This window comes from Rhinopithecus roxellana, chromosome 17, assembly GCF_007565055.1.
Source record: "Rhinopithecus roxellana isolate Shanxi Qingling chromosome 17, ASM756505v1, whole genome shotgun sequence".
Lineage (NCBI taxonomy): Eukaryota > Metazoa > Chordata > Mammalia > Primates > Cercopithecidae > Rhinopithecus > Rhinopithecus roxellana.
Window position 1 is genome coordinate 75,623,528 of NC_044565.1, and position 18,513 is coordinate 75,642,040.

Here is an 18,513-nt window from a genome sequence, read left to right on the forward strand (position 1 = left end):
TGTGTATAAGATCAAAAGATACTCTCTATATAAAACCTAAGAACTTTAATATAACAACAAAACTAACTGGTGGTTTGAAATATCCTGTTTCTAGAGAACTTGATCTATGTTCAAGAGAAAAAACTCAATTCTTTTATGGTTTCAGAACGGGGAAGGGCGGGGGAGGAATAACAAAGGCTGGTAAGGTTCCAGAGAAAAGGGAACCCTTATACACTGTTGGTGGGAGTGCGAATTAGTTCAACCATTGTGGAAATCAGTATGGCGATTCTTCAAAGAGCTAAAAGCAGAACTACCATTTGGCCCAGCAATCCCATTACTGGGTATACATCCCTAGGAAAATAAATCATTCAACCATAAAGACACATGCGCGCGTATATTCACTGCAGCACTATTCACAATAGGAAAGACACGGAATCAACCTAAATGCCCATCGGTGACCGACTGGATAAAGAAAATGTGGTACATGTACACACCATAAAATACTATATAGCCATAAAAAAGAATGAGATCCTGTCTTTTGCAGGAACATGGCTGGAACTGGAGGCCATTATCCTTAGCAAACTAACACAGGAACAGAAAACCAAATACCACATATTCTCACGTATAAGTGGGAGCAAAATGATGAGGACCCACGAACACAAAGAGGGAAACAACAGATAGGGGTCTACCTGAGGGTGGAGGGTGGGAGGAAGCAGAGGAACAGAAAAGATAACCTTCGGGTACTGGGCTTAATACCTGGATGATGAAATAGTCTGTACAACAAACTGCTGTGACACAAGTTTACCTGTATAACACACCTTCCCATGCAACCCGGAACGTAAGTTTTTAAAAAAGTAATGTTGTTGGGGGAAAATCTAGTTTGAAGCAGGAGATGCAGATTTCAGAGCTATCAGGGAGAAATGTATCATTTGCTTTCTTATATGCTTATATTCAAAAAAGCAATCTATTAACCATAAAGATAAATCAAAATTATATTTCTCTAAAGAATGAAACCTGTATTCATTAGGTATATTGTGGAGTCTGAGGCTACAAAACAGATCAAAGCAAATAATAAATATAAATACATCCTAAGATATGATACATTTAAAGTATGAAACGTTCACAATTTTAATAGGAAATCCTATATAAACATAATTATTTAACAGTTTAAAGAAACCAACACAACATTCGAGACAACTTAAAACCTTAATTTTATGATAAAATACTTGAAATTGTCTTCAAATTTGAACATTTTAAAATTATTTAAATGTTAGCTGAAAAATAAAACAGGTAAAGTTAAAAGGATCAATGTGGGTTTTCAAAGATGGTTTTAGTTATCAGAAGAATGTGCTTATCTCAGTAGCAAGTAGATTATTTTAAATGGCATGAGTTGATTCTTTAAAAAAGCCCAATTTAGTAGTAGAAAGAAAATACAATTTCCCTTTTAACAAACATGTTTATATTTTCAGTTACTTCCTTTTTTTAAAAAAAAAAAAGTCCCCCAAATCTTAGGAAAAATGGAGAAGCAAATAACAAAAAAACCCCTAAAAACTTAGAGACATTTTTGCCTAGTATGTGTAGCAACAGCTACACCCAGTGGCCAGAGATGAGTAGTGACGGTTTCTAGCTTATTATTATAAAACAAAAACCTGGAAAGAGCCATTTTTCCATTTATTTAAGGTTTTAGGATAAGAATCACCTTTCACTACAATTAGGTTTTAAGGAAATACTCAAGAATCTTTGGGAACAAAAGCCTTAGCTCATTAGCTTGACGCAAGAGTCCAGAATAATTCAGTAGCTAAAATAAAACTCAAACCAAAGAGAGAACTTAACAGATACTTTATTGCTCACCTTTCACACAAAGCACACCTCCAGCCATTTTCTTTCACAGCTTGACAATGTTTACATGTACAAAAACCCAGCAAGAAGCATCATGTCATGTAGATTTCAGTAAGGGAGAATGTAAAACATCAACTCAGCCAGGCTTTTGTTTTCTGCAGCAATAATAAAGGGCCTCCTGCACTTAGCAAAAAATCTGTCTTAACTTTGTAGTGCATTTCTTCCATTACAAAAAAAGTCTCCTGCCTAAAGCAAACTAACTTGTATTTGCTGAGCCAGTGGTATTAACTCATGCATAAAACAAATTTCGGTTTGCTACTTCTTCTAGCAAATTTCAAGTAAAAATAAGGTTGAAGGAGGAATTTGTTTTGGATGGATGCAGGTCAGTTTGAATTGCTATACTTAACTAAATGCCTACATGTACTATAGGTTCACAACTTAGTTTGCTTTTATAATCTTTATGGATTTTGGCCGTGTTCAAGGTTTTCAGATTTGAGCATATGATACAGTATTCCATCAACAAAATAAGGCTACTGAATGTGCTATCTGCAGAAGAGCTCATTTAATAGGAACTGACCTAAAAGTTCTACCACGAAGCACACGTGGCATAAAAGTCAACCGGGGGCAGAACTGTGCTTGGAAAATAGGCATTGGAATAGTTTAAGCAAAACACATATAAATGGTTATTCATATGAGGAAGGTTTCCTAGGAGTAAATCTAAAAAAGTCTAGGTGAATCCTCATTTTCAAAACTGCATATTGAAAACATGAAAACTACTTATTCAAGTAATTGCTTCAAAAAAGTATGCATGTTCTGACTGCGGAATTAGTCTACTGGTCAATTAAAGGCAATTTTAATCACCTTTTAAAAAATTTTTCATAGAAAGGAGAGATGTTATGTGTTTCTCAAATAAACAGCATTATGTAAGTCCAATAAAAAAATTCAACAGAATTGAATGAAGACCTACAAATGCTTATGCCAAGCAGGAATCTGCCTGCCACCTGTGGTCTCACATTAATTCAAAATAGGTGCTGAATTCAGGATTCTGAAACTAAGTTTCTATTACTTGAGCTCTAGCAAAATGTAAGGTTCGGTAGCCTCAACTAGTATAATGTCTTCCCTGCCCAAATCCAGAATGATTATACTGATAACCTCCATGCTGGAAATGCTGTTCAAATTGACCCCCTTGGTGGTAATTCTGGCTCCCTCTTCCTCCCCAGCCTCCTCCCTGGCCTGCACGACCACCTCGCCCTCCACGACCCCCTCGCCCTCCACGACCACCACCACGATCACCATGGTGCCCACCATCTTGGTATCTATTGTCCTGCTGGTAGCCACCACCCTGGTATCCACTTCCTGTATATGAAGATGTTTGGAAGCCACCATAACCTCCGCTTTGATAGCCACCACTGTGGCCACCATGATAGCCACCTGGCTGGAAACCTGAATCTCGATAACCACCATCTTGGTAGCCACCTCCTCCTCCACTCCCTCCATCTGTCCAGCCTCCTTGATGCTTATTTCCTCTTCCTCCCCCTCGGCCACCATGGTCATAGCCACCACGTCCACCTCTCCCGCCTCCTTGTTCATGACCTCCTCGTCCTCCGTATGAGGAATGTTCATAGCCACCTCTCCCTCCTCCTCGGCCTCCTGTTTGCTGCTGGGGGCCATCTTGCCTCTTCTGCCATGGTGGCATCTCTGGGGGTGGAGGTTCGATTTCATTGGGTCTACCACCTCTGTCAGGCACCCTGCCCATCAACACCTACAGAATAGGAAAGATATTTTAAACTTTTATTTTATGAACAGAAATAAATGCATTTGGAAAAAATTAAAGGTACTCTAATCACCTTATTGATGGCACAGGCAGTTTTTTCTCTTATAGAGCCGCTGCTTGTCCTTAAAATCTTTGACAAGTCCTGCCTTGCAGCCAAAAGATGGGCAACAGAAATAGTACTTTTAGGGGATAAGACCGAACGTTTCGGCTGGTAAACCTTGGCTAATTTTTCTGTCTGGCTCTGTTGAAAGAAAAGTGTTCAAAGAGAAATATCAATTTTCAAAATGACATAAGAAACACATATTAAATAAGTTAAAAGTCTCCAAAATATCTGATAATGATATTTACTAGGCTCCAGATGGTAGGAAAAGTTATATACTCACTACTGCTCCTACGTAGTCAAGAACTACCTTAAAAGTACAGCTGCCAGACTTGTTGACACAACAAGGAGTGACAGGGACAGTGGGGGCAGGGGTAGAGTGGGAGCGCTTCCCTTTAGGGTTTTAAGGCCAACATGATAAAAAGGTTCCCCCATCACTGGTCTCAGATTAAACATATTCATATTCTCTATTTAAATATAAGAATGTAAAGTTATTTCAACAATTTTGCTTTTTAATTTTCCTATCTTTGGTTTCTATGAGGTAATAAATATCTGCTGAATGACCAAGGTCATCACCTGGATTGTCTCATTTAGCTGAAAAAAACTTAAGTCTTACCCAATTCTCCAATTCTCTATAAATCATACTAAATCCAATATTTCTAACTTCTATTAGCAAATTAAATGGTTAGTTTAAAGTAAACAAGTAATTTGAAATCAACTTTTTTTTAGTAATTTTCAGAATAACTCTTTCTCTCACAATAAGAACTCTCTCCAGTAAAAACTGTAAAATTCAGATTTGTTAAAAAACAGAAAATTGAAAAATGTTTTCATTATTGCTGAATAGTTGAGCCACTACTCAATAACTCACTACGGAAAAATCCCTATGTGTGTCTTCTATGTATTTCTCCCATAGTTGCCAAGTATCTAAATTGTTTAGATGTTCAGGGATCAAGTTTATAAATAGTCTGCTCTTTTAAATTATTTAATGTGTACCTTAGCTCTGTCAGACCAGCCAAAGGACTGTACAGTGACATCCAAACGTTTTATTAGCAGCTTTCTCCGGACTTCATATTCATTGGCTATGGCTTGGTTAATTGCTTCTATCTTTTCCTGAAGCAAAATTTAAAAAACTTGTTAGAATTTAAATCTGCTTGATCCTCTGTCCCAAAAGGGCAAAAACTACGTCTGGGTCATTCATAACTGAGATCCTGGAATTTAACAGTCAAAAGTTCTTCTTCCATATAATATACTAACAATTAATGAAATGATAGGTGACAAAAAGCTGATTCTCAAAACATAATGAAGAATATATGTGAAATACACAACTCTTGTTTATCTTTCCCATAATTTACTGTGTGAAATTCAGCCCAATAAAGTTTTTGGCTTGAAGGCAATCCATCTGGCAATGAGAAACAGGCATCACACTCAATTTCAGTTTACTTTTATCAGCTGTGTGAAATATTTACAAATTATAAGAAAAGTGCTTCTAATCTTACACAAAATTATTCTGCAGAAATCCTCAGATTCACAAAATGATTCTAAGGGTATTCAACTAGAAAACTATGTATTAGACAACATAATTTTCTATGTTATGTTGACACGAAATATAAGTGTTGACATGAAAATCATAAACTCTATAGTTCGTTACAAAGTTTACTCAAGATGATTACTACTCACCCAGTGGGCTGGTCCCATTGGCTTCCTCAGTAAAGGCTTTCCCACATGATTAGGTGGAACTTTTGCTAATGTTTCCTTTAACTGACACAAAAACATAAATAAATGAATAAAAACTCTAAAAGTAAAACATCCTCATCTTCCCAATTCCCATCATATCTTGCCATCAAAAGAAGATTCCTGACAGAGGCAAAGGTGGAGGATGTTTTGAAATGCAAATGTAAAAGACCCACAAGATAAAGACACTCACTGGTCCCACTCCTCACGCCTACAGAAGTCCTTCATTGCACCTAGAACAGTGCCTGACAACAGTAGGCACTCAATGAACATTTGCTGAATGGATGAATGAACAGACAGGAAAATATGGACTATGGATACACTGCTGCTCCCCTGTAGAGTTCAGCCAAATTTGTGCATCATGGTGCTGGTCTACCCCACAATGCAAATGTACCAATTCTTAAAAGTCCAGCAGATAAACATACAGGGAATAACTCTGCTATAACAAATACCATTCTCTTCCACTCATTTTTTTGTTAAAATAGCTTGTTTCTAATTAATTATATAGAAAATCTTAACTGATAATGTGTGGTATAAAAATAATTCTAATTTCCCTTCACATACTAGATTATGTTAGCAGTCAACAAATCTATTTTGTCAACTGAAGCATGAGGTTAGAAGTGACTAGATTAAAAAATGAAAATATTAACATCCTTTTCTGTCCAGTCAATGGGGAGGAGGGTGGTAACATTTAATGATAAAGACTTTAAATTGACTGTATCAAAGGTCAATGATAAAATAATTTTTAAAAGGACTGAAATCTTAATCCTTTTTACATTATATCTAAGCTTACTTTAGCTTACAAACCAGTGTAAAGTTTCCTTTTTGAAAAAGAAACATGCTAACATGTTTTTAGGAAAAGACTAACATACTAATTTATCTTTAAGGCATCTAGGATTTAAAACCCAAAATTCATTTCGTAACAATTACTTAATAATATATGCACATTCGGTTCCCATTAAGAGAAATTAAATTAATTGCTTCATTTCAAACAAATGTAGGACTATGCCTTTAATACACTACAGTTTGGTACTAAAGGTCTTACTTTTTTTTCAATCCCGCTGAAGAATTGGAACATAGTTATATTGGCTGGAGGTTTGGACATTCCTAGAGCAATACATATGCCTTTCAACTCTTGAAAGACCTCACTACCGCCTCCTTCTTGAGCTTTTTTTGGAGGAGCATTCACACAGAGCATTCTGGCAGCTTCTAGTTCTGAGATGAGGTATGCTGAAGTAAACAAAATAAGATTTCAAAATGAGATACAGCTATAGTTATAGTCATAAGTCTGGAATCACAACTATATAGACCTAATGATATGTAACTGTTAAAGCTGCAAGAATGGATAAAAACAAGAAAGAAAAACCACTTTCACCTGCAAATGAAATAAGATATAAACTGGTTATGTAATTCAGGTATTTAAGCGATATGTAATGTTTAAAGGTTAATTTTAAAATAAGCGATTCTCCTTTGAAACCGAAGGATCGAGGTAAGTAACAACTAAAAATTTGGATTCTTGAATTCTGGTATTAAGGAACCTCCAGAACAGGGGTTGGCATCTGTTAAAAATTTTGCAAAAGGTGGCAAGTGACGACTTTTTAAATGACTCTTTTTTTTTTTTCTTACTTCTCACTACTTGTGAGCATCAGTGATAAAACTACCTTGCTCTCTTGTCTCCCAGTAATTAGATAGCCTGTCCAGAAGAGGTGTGAAACAACAGTGATAAGAAGTCAAAGCTTAACTTACAGGAGAAGCAGGAAGGCACCCCAGAGTTCCTTTCCCATGGTCTCCAATTCTTATGTCGCCCTCTGGCTGTTCAAAGAGATCCCTCTTTCATCTATATTCTTCTCAGGACTCCCTTCCCCCTACCTTCCTCACCCCATTCCCTTCAAAACAACAATAAAACTTTCAAAGCACTTCTTGGCATAGTCCTCTTTGTGTCAGTATCATCCCCTGGTGTGCTGATTTCAGCCTGGTATAATGACGGCTGCAATCTGCTTCAGGTAATTCAGTTGAAGGTATAAATATTCAATCCCATTCCTTTAACATTCCCAAGGACATTTCAATTTTTATAAAAGATGATTAAGAATCATTTGAGTCTTAGGATCTCCGGTTATGTGACAAAGTGAGATTCTTCTGACATTATAACAAAACCAGTTTTGGAAAAAGATATTTTCAAGGCTCTCAGGTCCTACTAGAAGCAGAAAAAAGTCAACTTGTGTATCAAATTTCCTATACCCAAAATGTAATGCTAGAAGGATACAGTCCATAATTTTAGCAAATCATTTCTGAAAGGCTGCCAACTCCTGTTCTAAAACAATAAATACATCTAAGTTTCTGGAAAGGTCATTATAAATGGATTTGACACTGTAAAATCTTAACGTGTTCCATACAGCAAACTGTATTTATGAGTTAAAACGTCAAAACAGTAAAACCCCACTGTTATGACAATAACCACTGTTTTTGTACATAAGGCTTTATTAGAACACTGCCACACTCACTCATTTATATATTGTCTATGGCTGTTTTCATGCTGTAACAGCAAAGGTATGTAGTTGTGACAGAGAACTTAGGGCCACAAAGCCAAAAATATTTACTATCTGGCCCTTTTAGAAAAAGTTTGCCAACTCTTGTTCTAGAAAATCACATACTACATGATTTAATACATTGGTTCTGTAAATTTGGGATAACATAGTTCAGGTATTCACAAAATTAGGTTACCAATATAATTACCGTGAAAAAACTTTAATCGTAATCGATGTGTTCAAAGCACTGGGAAACGCACTGAAGATAAAATTTTTTAAAACATCAAAAAGATGATCTCTTCCGACAATCTAGTTAGAAATAAAGAATATATGCAAAAATAAAAGATGAATAGTTCTTCATCTACTAGGAACTCAGATATCTTACTTAATTTACATAAGGGTAACACTCTGAGAACCATAAAAGGCCAATAAAGAGCCAGAGTCCTTAATCTGATACATGAGAGCTTTTCAGCCACTCACTTAAAGGCTATTCTATTTTACCAACAATTCTAATGAGGCTGGTTTGTTTTCCCCCCTAAAATACAATGTAATAAAAGATTCGAATCAGTGAGGTAAGGGTGCTGGAAAGGTAAAATTATAGTATCCAGATGTGACAACTGGTACTTTGAAAGATGAGAAATATTTACACAGACCAAGTAGAAAATGAGTACATGTAGGTAAATGCTAGAATAAACAGAGGTTACAAACTGAGAATATTTTAGAAAGGGAGAATCGGCAGAAGCAAAGATAAAGAGGGAAACAGTGTGTATATATATGTAGGAAGAATATAAAAAGTGAGTGACCGCTAGATGATTTAGTCATTTAATTGAAGACCAAATAGTTGTATATTCTTGAAAAGCTTTTGAGGTGATGATAGCACATTAAAATAAAGTCTACAATTATGACCCAGAGTCCAAAATAATGTTCACTGAAGTCTGCTTAAGAAACAGAAAAGTGTGAAAGGCATTTTATACTTACATTCAAAGTGGTTTGTATAAGTATCAGAGCTAACAAGGCCAAACTCTGAGCTTTTTGGAAGAATTAGCTATTCGGGGTCATTAGTAAGCATTCCACACAGCTATTATCTTCCTATGTCGATAACATATTCTAAGTGCCAAATATTGGTCAGGATAAGCAATGCTATAACGGAAGAATCAGCTGAGTATACTGCTATTGAATCAGTTACAGAAATCATACCATATGAAGAATATTAAATGAATATGTAAGAACTACCAGCACCAATATCAGTATCAAAGCAACACCTAACCTTACGTGCACATTCCCACAGTAACAATCATTTGACAGACAAAGGGGAAGTTACAAAAGTGATTCTGGAATAACTTAGTGCCTAAGTATAATGGCTATGAACACTTTTTTTTTTAACTGAACCTTAAAAACTGAAGTTGTATCATTTTTTCAGAAACCATAATAGAGTTGCAAAGACAAATATTTTTTAAATCCTCTGAATTATCTGTCCTAATGAGAACTACAATAGCCAGTTAACCAAAGCTTAACGTAAATGTAAAAGTTAAGACTATAGGTTGTATTTATTGGAAAGTTTATAGAAGGCAATAAAATTTGTGAATCTACTTACTGTTTTTCAGTGTGAAGAGACAAAACGGTAGTAAGTATGTAAAAAACATGGAAGGAAAGAACTTTTCATAAAAATGTATTTCCCAGAATGATCGGGAAGTACCAGAACAATCCAAGTATTATTCCAGAATATTTACAAACAAAACCAAAATCCCCAATTATCCAACCGCAAAGAAATAGCAGCAGGACAAAATACTTTACATTAACCGTTAACCGTATCTACTATTATAAATGCTTACTCTCCTCAAAGAAATCCATTTTTAAACAAAATCTCCATTATTTCCATACTCTCTTCCTAGTCTACTTAAAAATGTGCTTCTAGTCTAAAATGCAAGTGTAAAGATCATACACTTAAGCATCACTCCAACACTACCAGTCATCACATTAGGAGAAGCATAACAGCCTGAGTGCCACTGAGGCTGAAATACTGAAAGAGTATCAGTTACGAAAACAATAATGCTACCAGTGCACACGTCTACCCTCAGCTCCTAAATTGGACATTTAAGGAAGTTTTCTTTTAAAATGAATTTTGAATTATATCCATAATGAAACAAACAAACAAAAAAACATGGTCAGTTTACTAGTCATGGAAAACATAAACAGAAAATAATAGCTATATTCTAGTAGCCATGAACTTACTGAGCAAGAGGAGGCAGTTCTTCTGAATGAGAAGGCGCTTGGTCACATCCCCAGATGTCAGTGAAAGATACGGGCAGTTCATCTCCCCTAGTAGCCCACTCACCTCAAGCTGGAATTCTTCAGCTTCACTTGGACCTTTTAAGAATTAAAATAATCTTATTTAATGATAGTGATTATTTTTCCATTAGCATAACAATTATTATATACAACTGAAATTGTTAATAGGATTTTCATAACTTGAGTTTCTTTCCCTTCTAATTTATCCTTTCTTACACCACTGCAAAGCTTCTTCTGTTTTTTTTTTTCTTTTTTGAAATAAGGTCTCTGAGGCCCAGGCTGGAGTGGAGTGGTGTGATCAGAGCTTACTGTAACTTCAAACTCCTGGGCTTGAAGGATCCTCCTGTTTTACTCTCTGGAATAGCTGGGCCTATAGGTGTATGCCACCATGCCTGGCTAATATTTAGAAATTTTTTTTGCAGAGACTGGGTCTCACTATGTTGTCTAGGTTAGTGTCAAACTCCTGGCCTCAAGTTATCTTCCCACCTTGGCCTCTCGAAGTGCTGGCATTACTACAGGCATGAGCCACTGAACCCAATCTGAAATGTGCTTTCTCAAACAGTATTCATTAGGTCATTCCCTTATTTGGGAGTCTTTAATGGCTCCCTAATTCCTCCCTCATCTAATCTATTTTTTTTCTGTCTGCTTTTAAAGATTCTTCATAGCTGCTTAGGTTAGATCTTCCCAGCATATTCAGCTATAATCACCTACTTTCCCTCCACAAATGTTTCTTGTTTGTGCCAGGCCAGTCTCCTCACTGTCCCATGAATAGCCAGTCTCATTTCCACTCTGTGCCTTTATTTAAGTTACTCCCTGTGACAGATATGCCCTCTACTCTCTTCCCCTCTAGCAAATCCCACCCATCCATCAAAGCCCAGTGGCCTTGCTCCTTGATGAAACCTTCCCTGTACTTGGCTGAAACTTTACCCGTGTATTTGCTGATTTCCTCTATGAACCACAAAGTGGTTCAGCATCTAAGTACTGTACTTGGCTGGGCACGGTGGCTCACGCCTGTAATCCCAGCACTTTGGGAGGGGATGGTTTAAGTTCAGGAGTTCGAGACCAGCCTGAGTAACATGACAAAACCCCATCTCTAAAAAAAATAACAAAAATTAGCCAGTCGTCATGCTGCACGCCTGTAGTCCCAGCTACTAAGGAGGCTGACCTGGAGAATTGCTTGAACCTGGGAGGCAGAGGTTGCAGTGAGCCCAGATCGCGCCACTGCACTCCAGCCTGGGTGACAGAGTGAGACCTTGTCTAAAAACAAACAAACAAACAAAAGGACTGTACTTAGCGCTGGCTGTTTAATTTGTGCGTAACATTCTCAATTAGACAAAATTTGAAGGCAGCAAACATGACTTACAGTCTTGTAATCCCATAGCATATAAAAAAAGGTATAGAGTTCACTGGGTGAACCAAAGGAAAAACAAAGCTCTTTCATCATTATTTTGATTGTTCTCTATTCAATATCATAAAGGGGAAGAAATTAACAAACTTTGAGAGAGTCACTCGATCACCTGAGTCCATTTTCTAACCTGTAATACAGGAAGACTACATTATGAATATTTTGCAAACTTTGATCTGTGAGCCCTTGAGTTCCACAGAGCTCCTTTAGAGGCAGCTGGGAGGATGATAAGGAAAGAGTTGGGCTAAAGCTACCTCGTCTCTACTCTGTTAGAACACCTTTTAACCTGTTCTACATGTTAGCTTCTGTATCATGTTTCATTTGAGAGAAAGGGGCTCCACGTTAAAAATAGGTTATCATCTAGTACTGGTGTTTTCAAAGGTTCCTACAGTCTCTGAAACATCTGGTCAAGAGGCAGTATAGCACAGTGTTTAAATGCACTGGCTCAGAACTTGACTACTGTTCTGGGGGTGAATCCAGGCTTCACCCCTATAGGTTGTATGACCTCAGGCAATGTATTTAAATTCTCTGGGCTTTCTTGTTAAAGGTATAACAGTAATAAAACCTGCTTCATAGGGTTGCCCTGAGGTTTAATGAGCTAACACATATAAAATGTTTAGAACATAGGGAGTACACAATAAATGCAAGCTGTTGCTATCATTATTATTACACTATACTCTCCTTAATAATTAGAATTGAATGCAACTAACACGTACACATTAAATATACTAGCATGCAAGCCATCATCCTCCGCAAACTAACACAGGAACAGAAAAAAAAACACCACATGTTCTCACATCTAAGTGGGAGTTGAACAATGAGAACACGTGGACACAGGGAGGGGAACAACACACTCCAGGGCCTGTTGTGGGGTGGAGGGTGAGGGGAGGGAACTTAGAGGACAGGTCAATAGGTGCAGCAAACCACAATGGCACACGTATCCATATGTAACAAACCTGTATGTTCTACACATGCATACCGGAACTTAAAGTAAAATTAAAAAAAAATATATATATATATATTATATATATACATACACACACACACTAGCATGCAAGAACGTGAGCTCTTCAAACTGTGATTATGTGGAAAAAAAGGAATTATATGCATAGCTCTCCATAAGGGTGGGTTAACAGGTGAGTATTTTCCTTGGTCTCCTATTATAGGTTTACCTACAGCAGGAAGGAACCAGATGGTAGAGTGTTAGGTTCCAAGCTTTTGCCTCTTTTGCAGTGTCGACAAACTAGTGCAACAGTGAAAACAAAACTGGTAAATGCAGAACAGCTCTCAGACCCATAAATGTGATCGTCCTGGATCGCACTGTGATGTATGTAACCATGCATTCTTACGATAAACAAAATGTCTTAACAAAGTGTTCTCTTTCTTCCCAAGCATAACAGAATAATAATGTATTTACTCTACATTCTATAGATGCTTCTAGAATCTGGTAGTCCTAAAAGAAAAATATCCCAGTATCTAGTTCTAGCCATCAATCTAGGATCTTACATTTAACATCTTACAAAATATATGAAGTTCATGTATTCGATGCTTGTGGTCTCTCTTTTTCTGTTTCTCAGTAATAGGGTATTTTCAGCCTCCACGAATTTTTAAGTTACATGACTTTATTCTGACATTTCAATTTCTGAATCACCTCTAAAAACAATGGAGGGAAAAAAATCTTGGCTCCTTAACAAATTTTTTACATTTACAAAAAACTTGGAACTTTCAGCTTTAGTATTGATAATGTTCAGTTGACAATACCTCAATGTTATTTTTATACTTTGTACCTAAAAGTGAACGTTTACTTACTGTTAGTTGCTTGCACATTTTCCTCTAGTTTACAGAGCACTCTTAATTCAGACACCAGCCAAGCACAGAGTTTGGTAAACTCGGGGGAACTGGCTCCAGCAGAGACTGCCTGAGAGAGCGCTCCATCTTCCAACAATGGGCCCTTGTAACTGGCAAGCAAGAAATTACATTTCAGAAGAAAATACAATCACACCTAATATATTACAGATAAAATGTATCTATGGTTTTATTTATATAAGCAATAATTTAATAAAGTTATGTGATCAATTTTAAATGGGCAAATATAAACAAAATTGAGAACTATACTGAACCATTACGAAAAGCAGCTAAATGGTAGCTGCATTTCAACCTTTCAAAATGTTGGTGAATATCTAACAGAGTCACATATACTACTAAATTATGTCAACTTCTGTATATTTACTAAAAGCTTTCATTGTAAAAAGGTTTATTTTCTTACTGTAACTGGAGTATTAAAAGCAAATTAACAAGTAATAGATAATTATACTGTAACTTATTTCAGAAATAAAACAGGTTATCTTTTCTAAAAATTTTCCAGAAAACAACCAGATTAGGTTTTTATTTTGAGATGAGGTCTTGCACTGTCACCTAGGTTGAAGTGCAGTGAAGGCACAAGCCACCAAACCTGGCTAATTTTTTTATTTTTTATAGAGATGGGGTCTTACTATGTTGCCCAGGCTTGGTTAGGTTTTTAATGACTTCCTTTAAAAGTAAAAACTTTCCGGTTAACCATTTACATCATTTTTATAAATTTAATGATAGTTAAGACTAGTAAGACATTCTAGTACCATAGAAATGTCAAGGTTAGCTTAATAAATATTGGCCAGTTAATGAACTGGTGCGTGTAAATCCTAATCCTTTGTAAGTGATTCCAATACAATTTTTAAAAATTTTAAAATGTTCAAACATTCATAAAAGATGACAGTCACAATGAACTCCAATCACCAATATTCTAAAATATGAGATTTTTGTCACTCCAAGAAATCTTAAATGCATATTATTCATATTGCTTTATATTCTCTTAAATATTGATAATAATGCCTACTCAAGATGATACAGTAAATATGCTTAAGCTAATATAATGTTTAAGCCGGACACGGTGGCTCACGCCTGTAATCCCAGCACTTTGGGAGGCCCAGGCGGCTGGATCATGCGGTCAGGAGATCGAGACCATCCTGGCTAACATGATGAAACCCTGTCTCTATTAAAAATACAAAAAAATTAGCCAGGAGTGGTGGCAGGCGCCTGTAGTCCCAGCTACTCGGGAGGCTGAGGCAGGAGAATGGCGTGAACCCTGGAGGCAGAGCTTGCAGTGATCCGAGATCACGCTACTGCACTCCAGCCTGGGCTACAGAGCGAGACTCTGTCTCAAAAACAAAAAAGATAGTATAATGTTTAGAACTACAGGTATGTTAGAGAAATGACAGTTCTCAATCTCTTTAAAATACGATTACAGGTTTATACAATATATGCAACAGAATGAAAACAAATCATACACCAAAAAAATGAGATCACATGTCGCCTGGCATCTAGATTTATAAACTGCGTATTATTAGACACTGGAATCAAAAGACTAGGCCTACAAGTTTCTCCTTGTGTTTCACATTTTGACTTCATTAGTTTATTCAACAAGTAGTTACTGAATTCCTACTGTGTGCCAGGTAAGAGATAAAAGACAGTCATTTGCTGGGATCAGTGGCATACACCTGCAGTCCCAGCTACTCTGGAGCCTGAGGTGGGGGGATTGCTTGAGCCCAGGAGTTCAAGACCAGCCTGGTCACCAGAGCGAGACCTCATCTCTTAATAAATAAATAAATAGAAAAGGGAGTCATTTAATTCTAATATTTCTCAGTGAATCCTTTAAAGGTACATTTCAATTAATTAAGGCTGACTTTTAATGTTTGAATGCCATCAAACTAAGTAGTTAAGGTTATAATTTATAACAGTTTTCAGAAAATCCATGGTTTACATTACAATCCATCTCAAGTAGTTATGTGATTACAATTACTACAGTAACAATTACTTGTATAGTACCCAAAAGGATAAAAAGTTTAAAAAAGGACTGCAAAAATTAAAAAAAAGACAATAATGGGAAGAAATAGCATCCGTGGCCAATTCTTAAGTGACCACCATCCATGCGGAAAGACTACATTTAATAAGGTCTACCCCCTTCCTTTCATTCCACTCCTCCTTCAGTACTATAGTGTCATTTATTCCAGAAAGAAGCTTCTAGGACTTCATTTCCTTTCCCAGTAAAGGGACCCTCCTCAGGGCTCCTCACAGTGTATTTTCCCAGTATCCTGTGAAACCCTTTTCCACCTCACCTTGTACCGTAAGTGCCCAACACTGCCACAAAGCAACTGTTCCTTAAAAAGTCCTAATGAATGAATGGTTTCATGTGTGAACAAGCAATTTAGTCTGAGATGTCAACTAAAGAGACTATTCTGCGGAATGACTTTAACATATGCCCTAATGAAAGAAAGCAGCCCCCTAAAGTCTGGAATATTTACGAAAATTCAGAGCAAGTTTCCAAGAAAAGAACAATGCTATTTCACTCTGACAAAGACAGATGATAAGCACGACTACTTCCGTTCCTAAAAATTTCTACTAGAGTACTAAATTATTCAAATAGGCAGACTTCGGGAATCCTCAAGGTGTTTCTTCCTAAAGAAAGGTTTCTCTGAAAAGTTTCCTTGTCATGGAAAAACCTAATAGAAAGTTTTGATAAAGAACTTGTTACTTAGATATACAGCTAGCTAAATCTGTACTTTGTTTTGATACCGTACCTGTAGGTAAATATCTAACCATACAATTTGTTTCTGGAACCACATTTAGCCCAAGAGGGTCCACGTTCTCAAGTTTAATAGAGTACACTGATCTGGGTGACCCAGTGAGATAACAAATCCTATTTCCAGGTTCTAGATACTGATGAATTATGGTTGAATAACTATCAGGAGGAGGAGAGACAAAATGCAAAATAAATATGCAAGTTGTTTGTGGGTGAAGACGACCCTGGTCTAAAGGGGCTCAACGAGGTAGAGTATCACAGACTCAAGGCAAACTGCTGGTGGTTCCCAGGGACGTGGTGATAGGTTAGATGCACAAGTGAGCTGGCTAGCGGAACAGATGCAGCGCCCATACAAGTGGCTTAGGGAAGCCTGGGTGCATGCAGAGATGACTGGGCAAAGGACAAATTTTGAGAAAAGTGGGGTGGGGTAGGAGTAGGGGCTCAAGATGGGAGCAGGAAATATGGAGAACAAGTAGCAAAGCAGAATCAACTTTGGCAACCTTTAGAGTTGAGGGGTTAAGGGGGAGGGCAGGAGGATGAAGCGAAGAGAGAAGCTCGGGGAGTGGGGGTGGCGAGAACCAGAGCCCAGACAATGACACGCATGACTGACAAACGCTGCGGGTAGCTCGGCTGCAGGGAGCACCGGGCAGGCCCAGGGGTGTTGGGATTGGAGGACCCCGAGCTAGCAGTGCAGACAGTGGACGTGGCATTGGGGGTGCCGGGGCCAAAGGGAAGCAACAGCCAGGAGCCACGGGGTGCGGCGTGGAGAGGCAGGTGTCTCAGACTGGGGCGCAGGAGGTGTTCCCAGGGGGCCGGCAGCCTGGGGCTTGGGAGACCCGTGCCCTGACAGTCTTACCCTAGATCTTCCAACGACTCCAAGATGTCAGTCTCCATGAGGTCACACTCCATGCTACTGTGGTATTCAAATTTCCGAGTCGTCAGGCTCCCCTCTTCGCCGGCAACGCGTACACTCGCGCATGCGCGACTTCCCCGGAACTTCCAAATCGACAGCTGGCGCCTCAGTTCCCGCACTGCGCATGTCCGGAGCGTGCGCAAGACACTTTGTCCCACCGGCCGCCCCACCCCTGCCCGCTACGGAATTGCAGGGCCCGCAGTTTTGCACATGCGTGTTACTGCATAGTGAGGCCAGCCGCCCAAAGAAGGGCAGGAGGACCGGCTGCGTGGCAGCTGGGCGTGGGGACCACGCGAGGGGGAGCGCTCTCGGCTCTCTTTATTGGGTGTACGCATGTGCGAATGTAGGGGGCGAGTTGGGCCGGGAAGGAGCTTGGAGAGTCTCGGGACTCGGGTGGAGTCGGCTGTGAAACCGAGTCTCTGCATCCCAGACAGGAGATCGAGTGGCTCTTCGTAGGGTGCCGGCATGTGCTAGCCTTAGCTTGCGGGTCACGGAGAAAGGGAGAATTCTTGCGCTCCCGTCTTCAGGACGCGGGTAGACGGGCCAAGTGCAGACGGCAGATAGCGTGCCATTTGATTTCCTTGTGGCTTCAGTAGCTGAATGAAATAAGATGTTTCAGAGTAAGCATCTGGCCAAATTTGTCCAGCCCAGTAAATAAATACCTTTAGTGACTCAGAAAAAAGAGATTAAATGTAAGGTAATCCCTTTGCGGCCTTATAAAGAGCAGGTATGCACAATTAATTTGTGAGAGAGCATTTTGAATGTAAGAGAGCAAATACATAGGCATTCTGAGTACCCTGTCTAAGGAGAAAAGTAAAAACTAGGGATATAGAACTGACAGGAGTCAGAACATAAACATAAGGGGCATGTTTAAAGGAGTTGATAAGCTGGGCATAGTGGCTCACACCTGTAATCCAACTTCGAGCAATCCCTCAAGGAGAATTACCTGAGCCCATGAGTTCGAAACAAGCCTGGGCAACACAGAAAGATCCATCCCTGCGCCTCATCCAAAAAGCTGTCCATGGTGGGTACCCCTGTAGTTCTAGCTACATGGGAGGCTGAGGTGGGAGGATTGCTTTAGCCCAGAAGGTCGAGGCTGCAGTAAGCCAAGATTGTGTTGCTGTACTCCAGCCTGGGTGATAGGACAAGACCCTGTCTCTAATAAAAACAAATACATAGGCCAGGGGCGGTGGCTCATGCCTGTAATCCCAGCACTTTGGGAGGCCAAGGCGGGCAGATCACCTGAGGTTAGGAGTTCAAGACCAGCCCGGCCAATGTGGTGAAACCCCGTGTCTACTGAAAATACAAAATTAGCCAGGCGCCTGTAGTTCCAGCTACTCGGG

At 38.6% G+C, this 18,513-nt stretch overlaps 1 protein-coding gene across 1 annotated transcript; it reads right to left on the minus strand.

Moving 5' to 3' along the window:
* Positions 1-1,801: 1,801 nt before the first annotated feature.
* FAM98A (family with sequence similarity 98 member A) lies at positions 1,802-17,321 on the minus strand. The gene is made up of 8 exons (XM_010372399.2): positions 17,114-17,321; positions 13,452-13,600; positions 10,181-10,315; positions 6,469-6,653; positions 5,370-5,450; positions 4,686-4,802; positions 3,666-3,833; positions 1,802-3,580 (listed from the first exon to the last, which is right to left on the minus strand). The coding sequence occupies exons 1-8, from the start codon at positions 17,164-17,166 to the stop codon at positions 2,918-2,920; spliced, it is 1,551 nt and encodes a 516-aa protein (XP_010370701.1). The 5' UTR covers positions 17,167-17,321; the 3' UTR covers positions 1,802-2,917.
* Positions 17,322-18,513: the final 1,192 nt, after the last annotated feature.

What these genes read in the sequence shown, in the direction of transcription:
- FAM98A (XM_010372399.2), bottom strand. Translation starts at nt 17,166, where the DNA reads ATGGAGTGTGACCTCATGGAGACTGACATCTTGGAGTCGTTGGAAGAT. An exon ending in GAGTCGTTGGAAGATCTAGG is followed by an intron (nt 13,601 to 17,113) that starts GTAAGACTGTCA and finishes CTTGCTTGCCAG; the next exon opens with TTACAAGGGCCCATTGTTGG. An exon ending in CAATGGGACCAGCCCACTGG is followed by an intron (nt 4,803 to 5,369) that starts GTGAGTAGTAAT and finishes ATTTTGCTTCAG; the next exon opens with GAAAAGATAGAAGCAATTAA.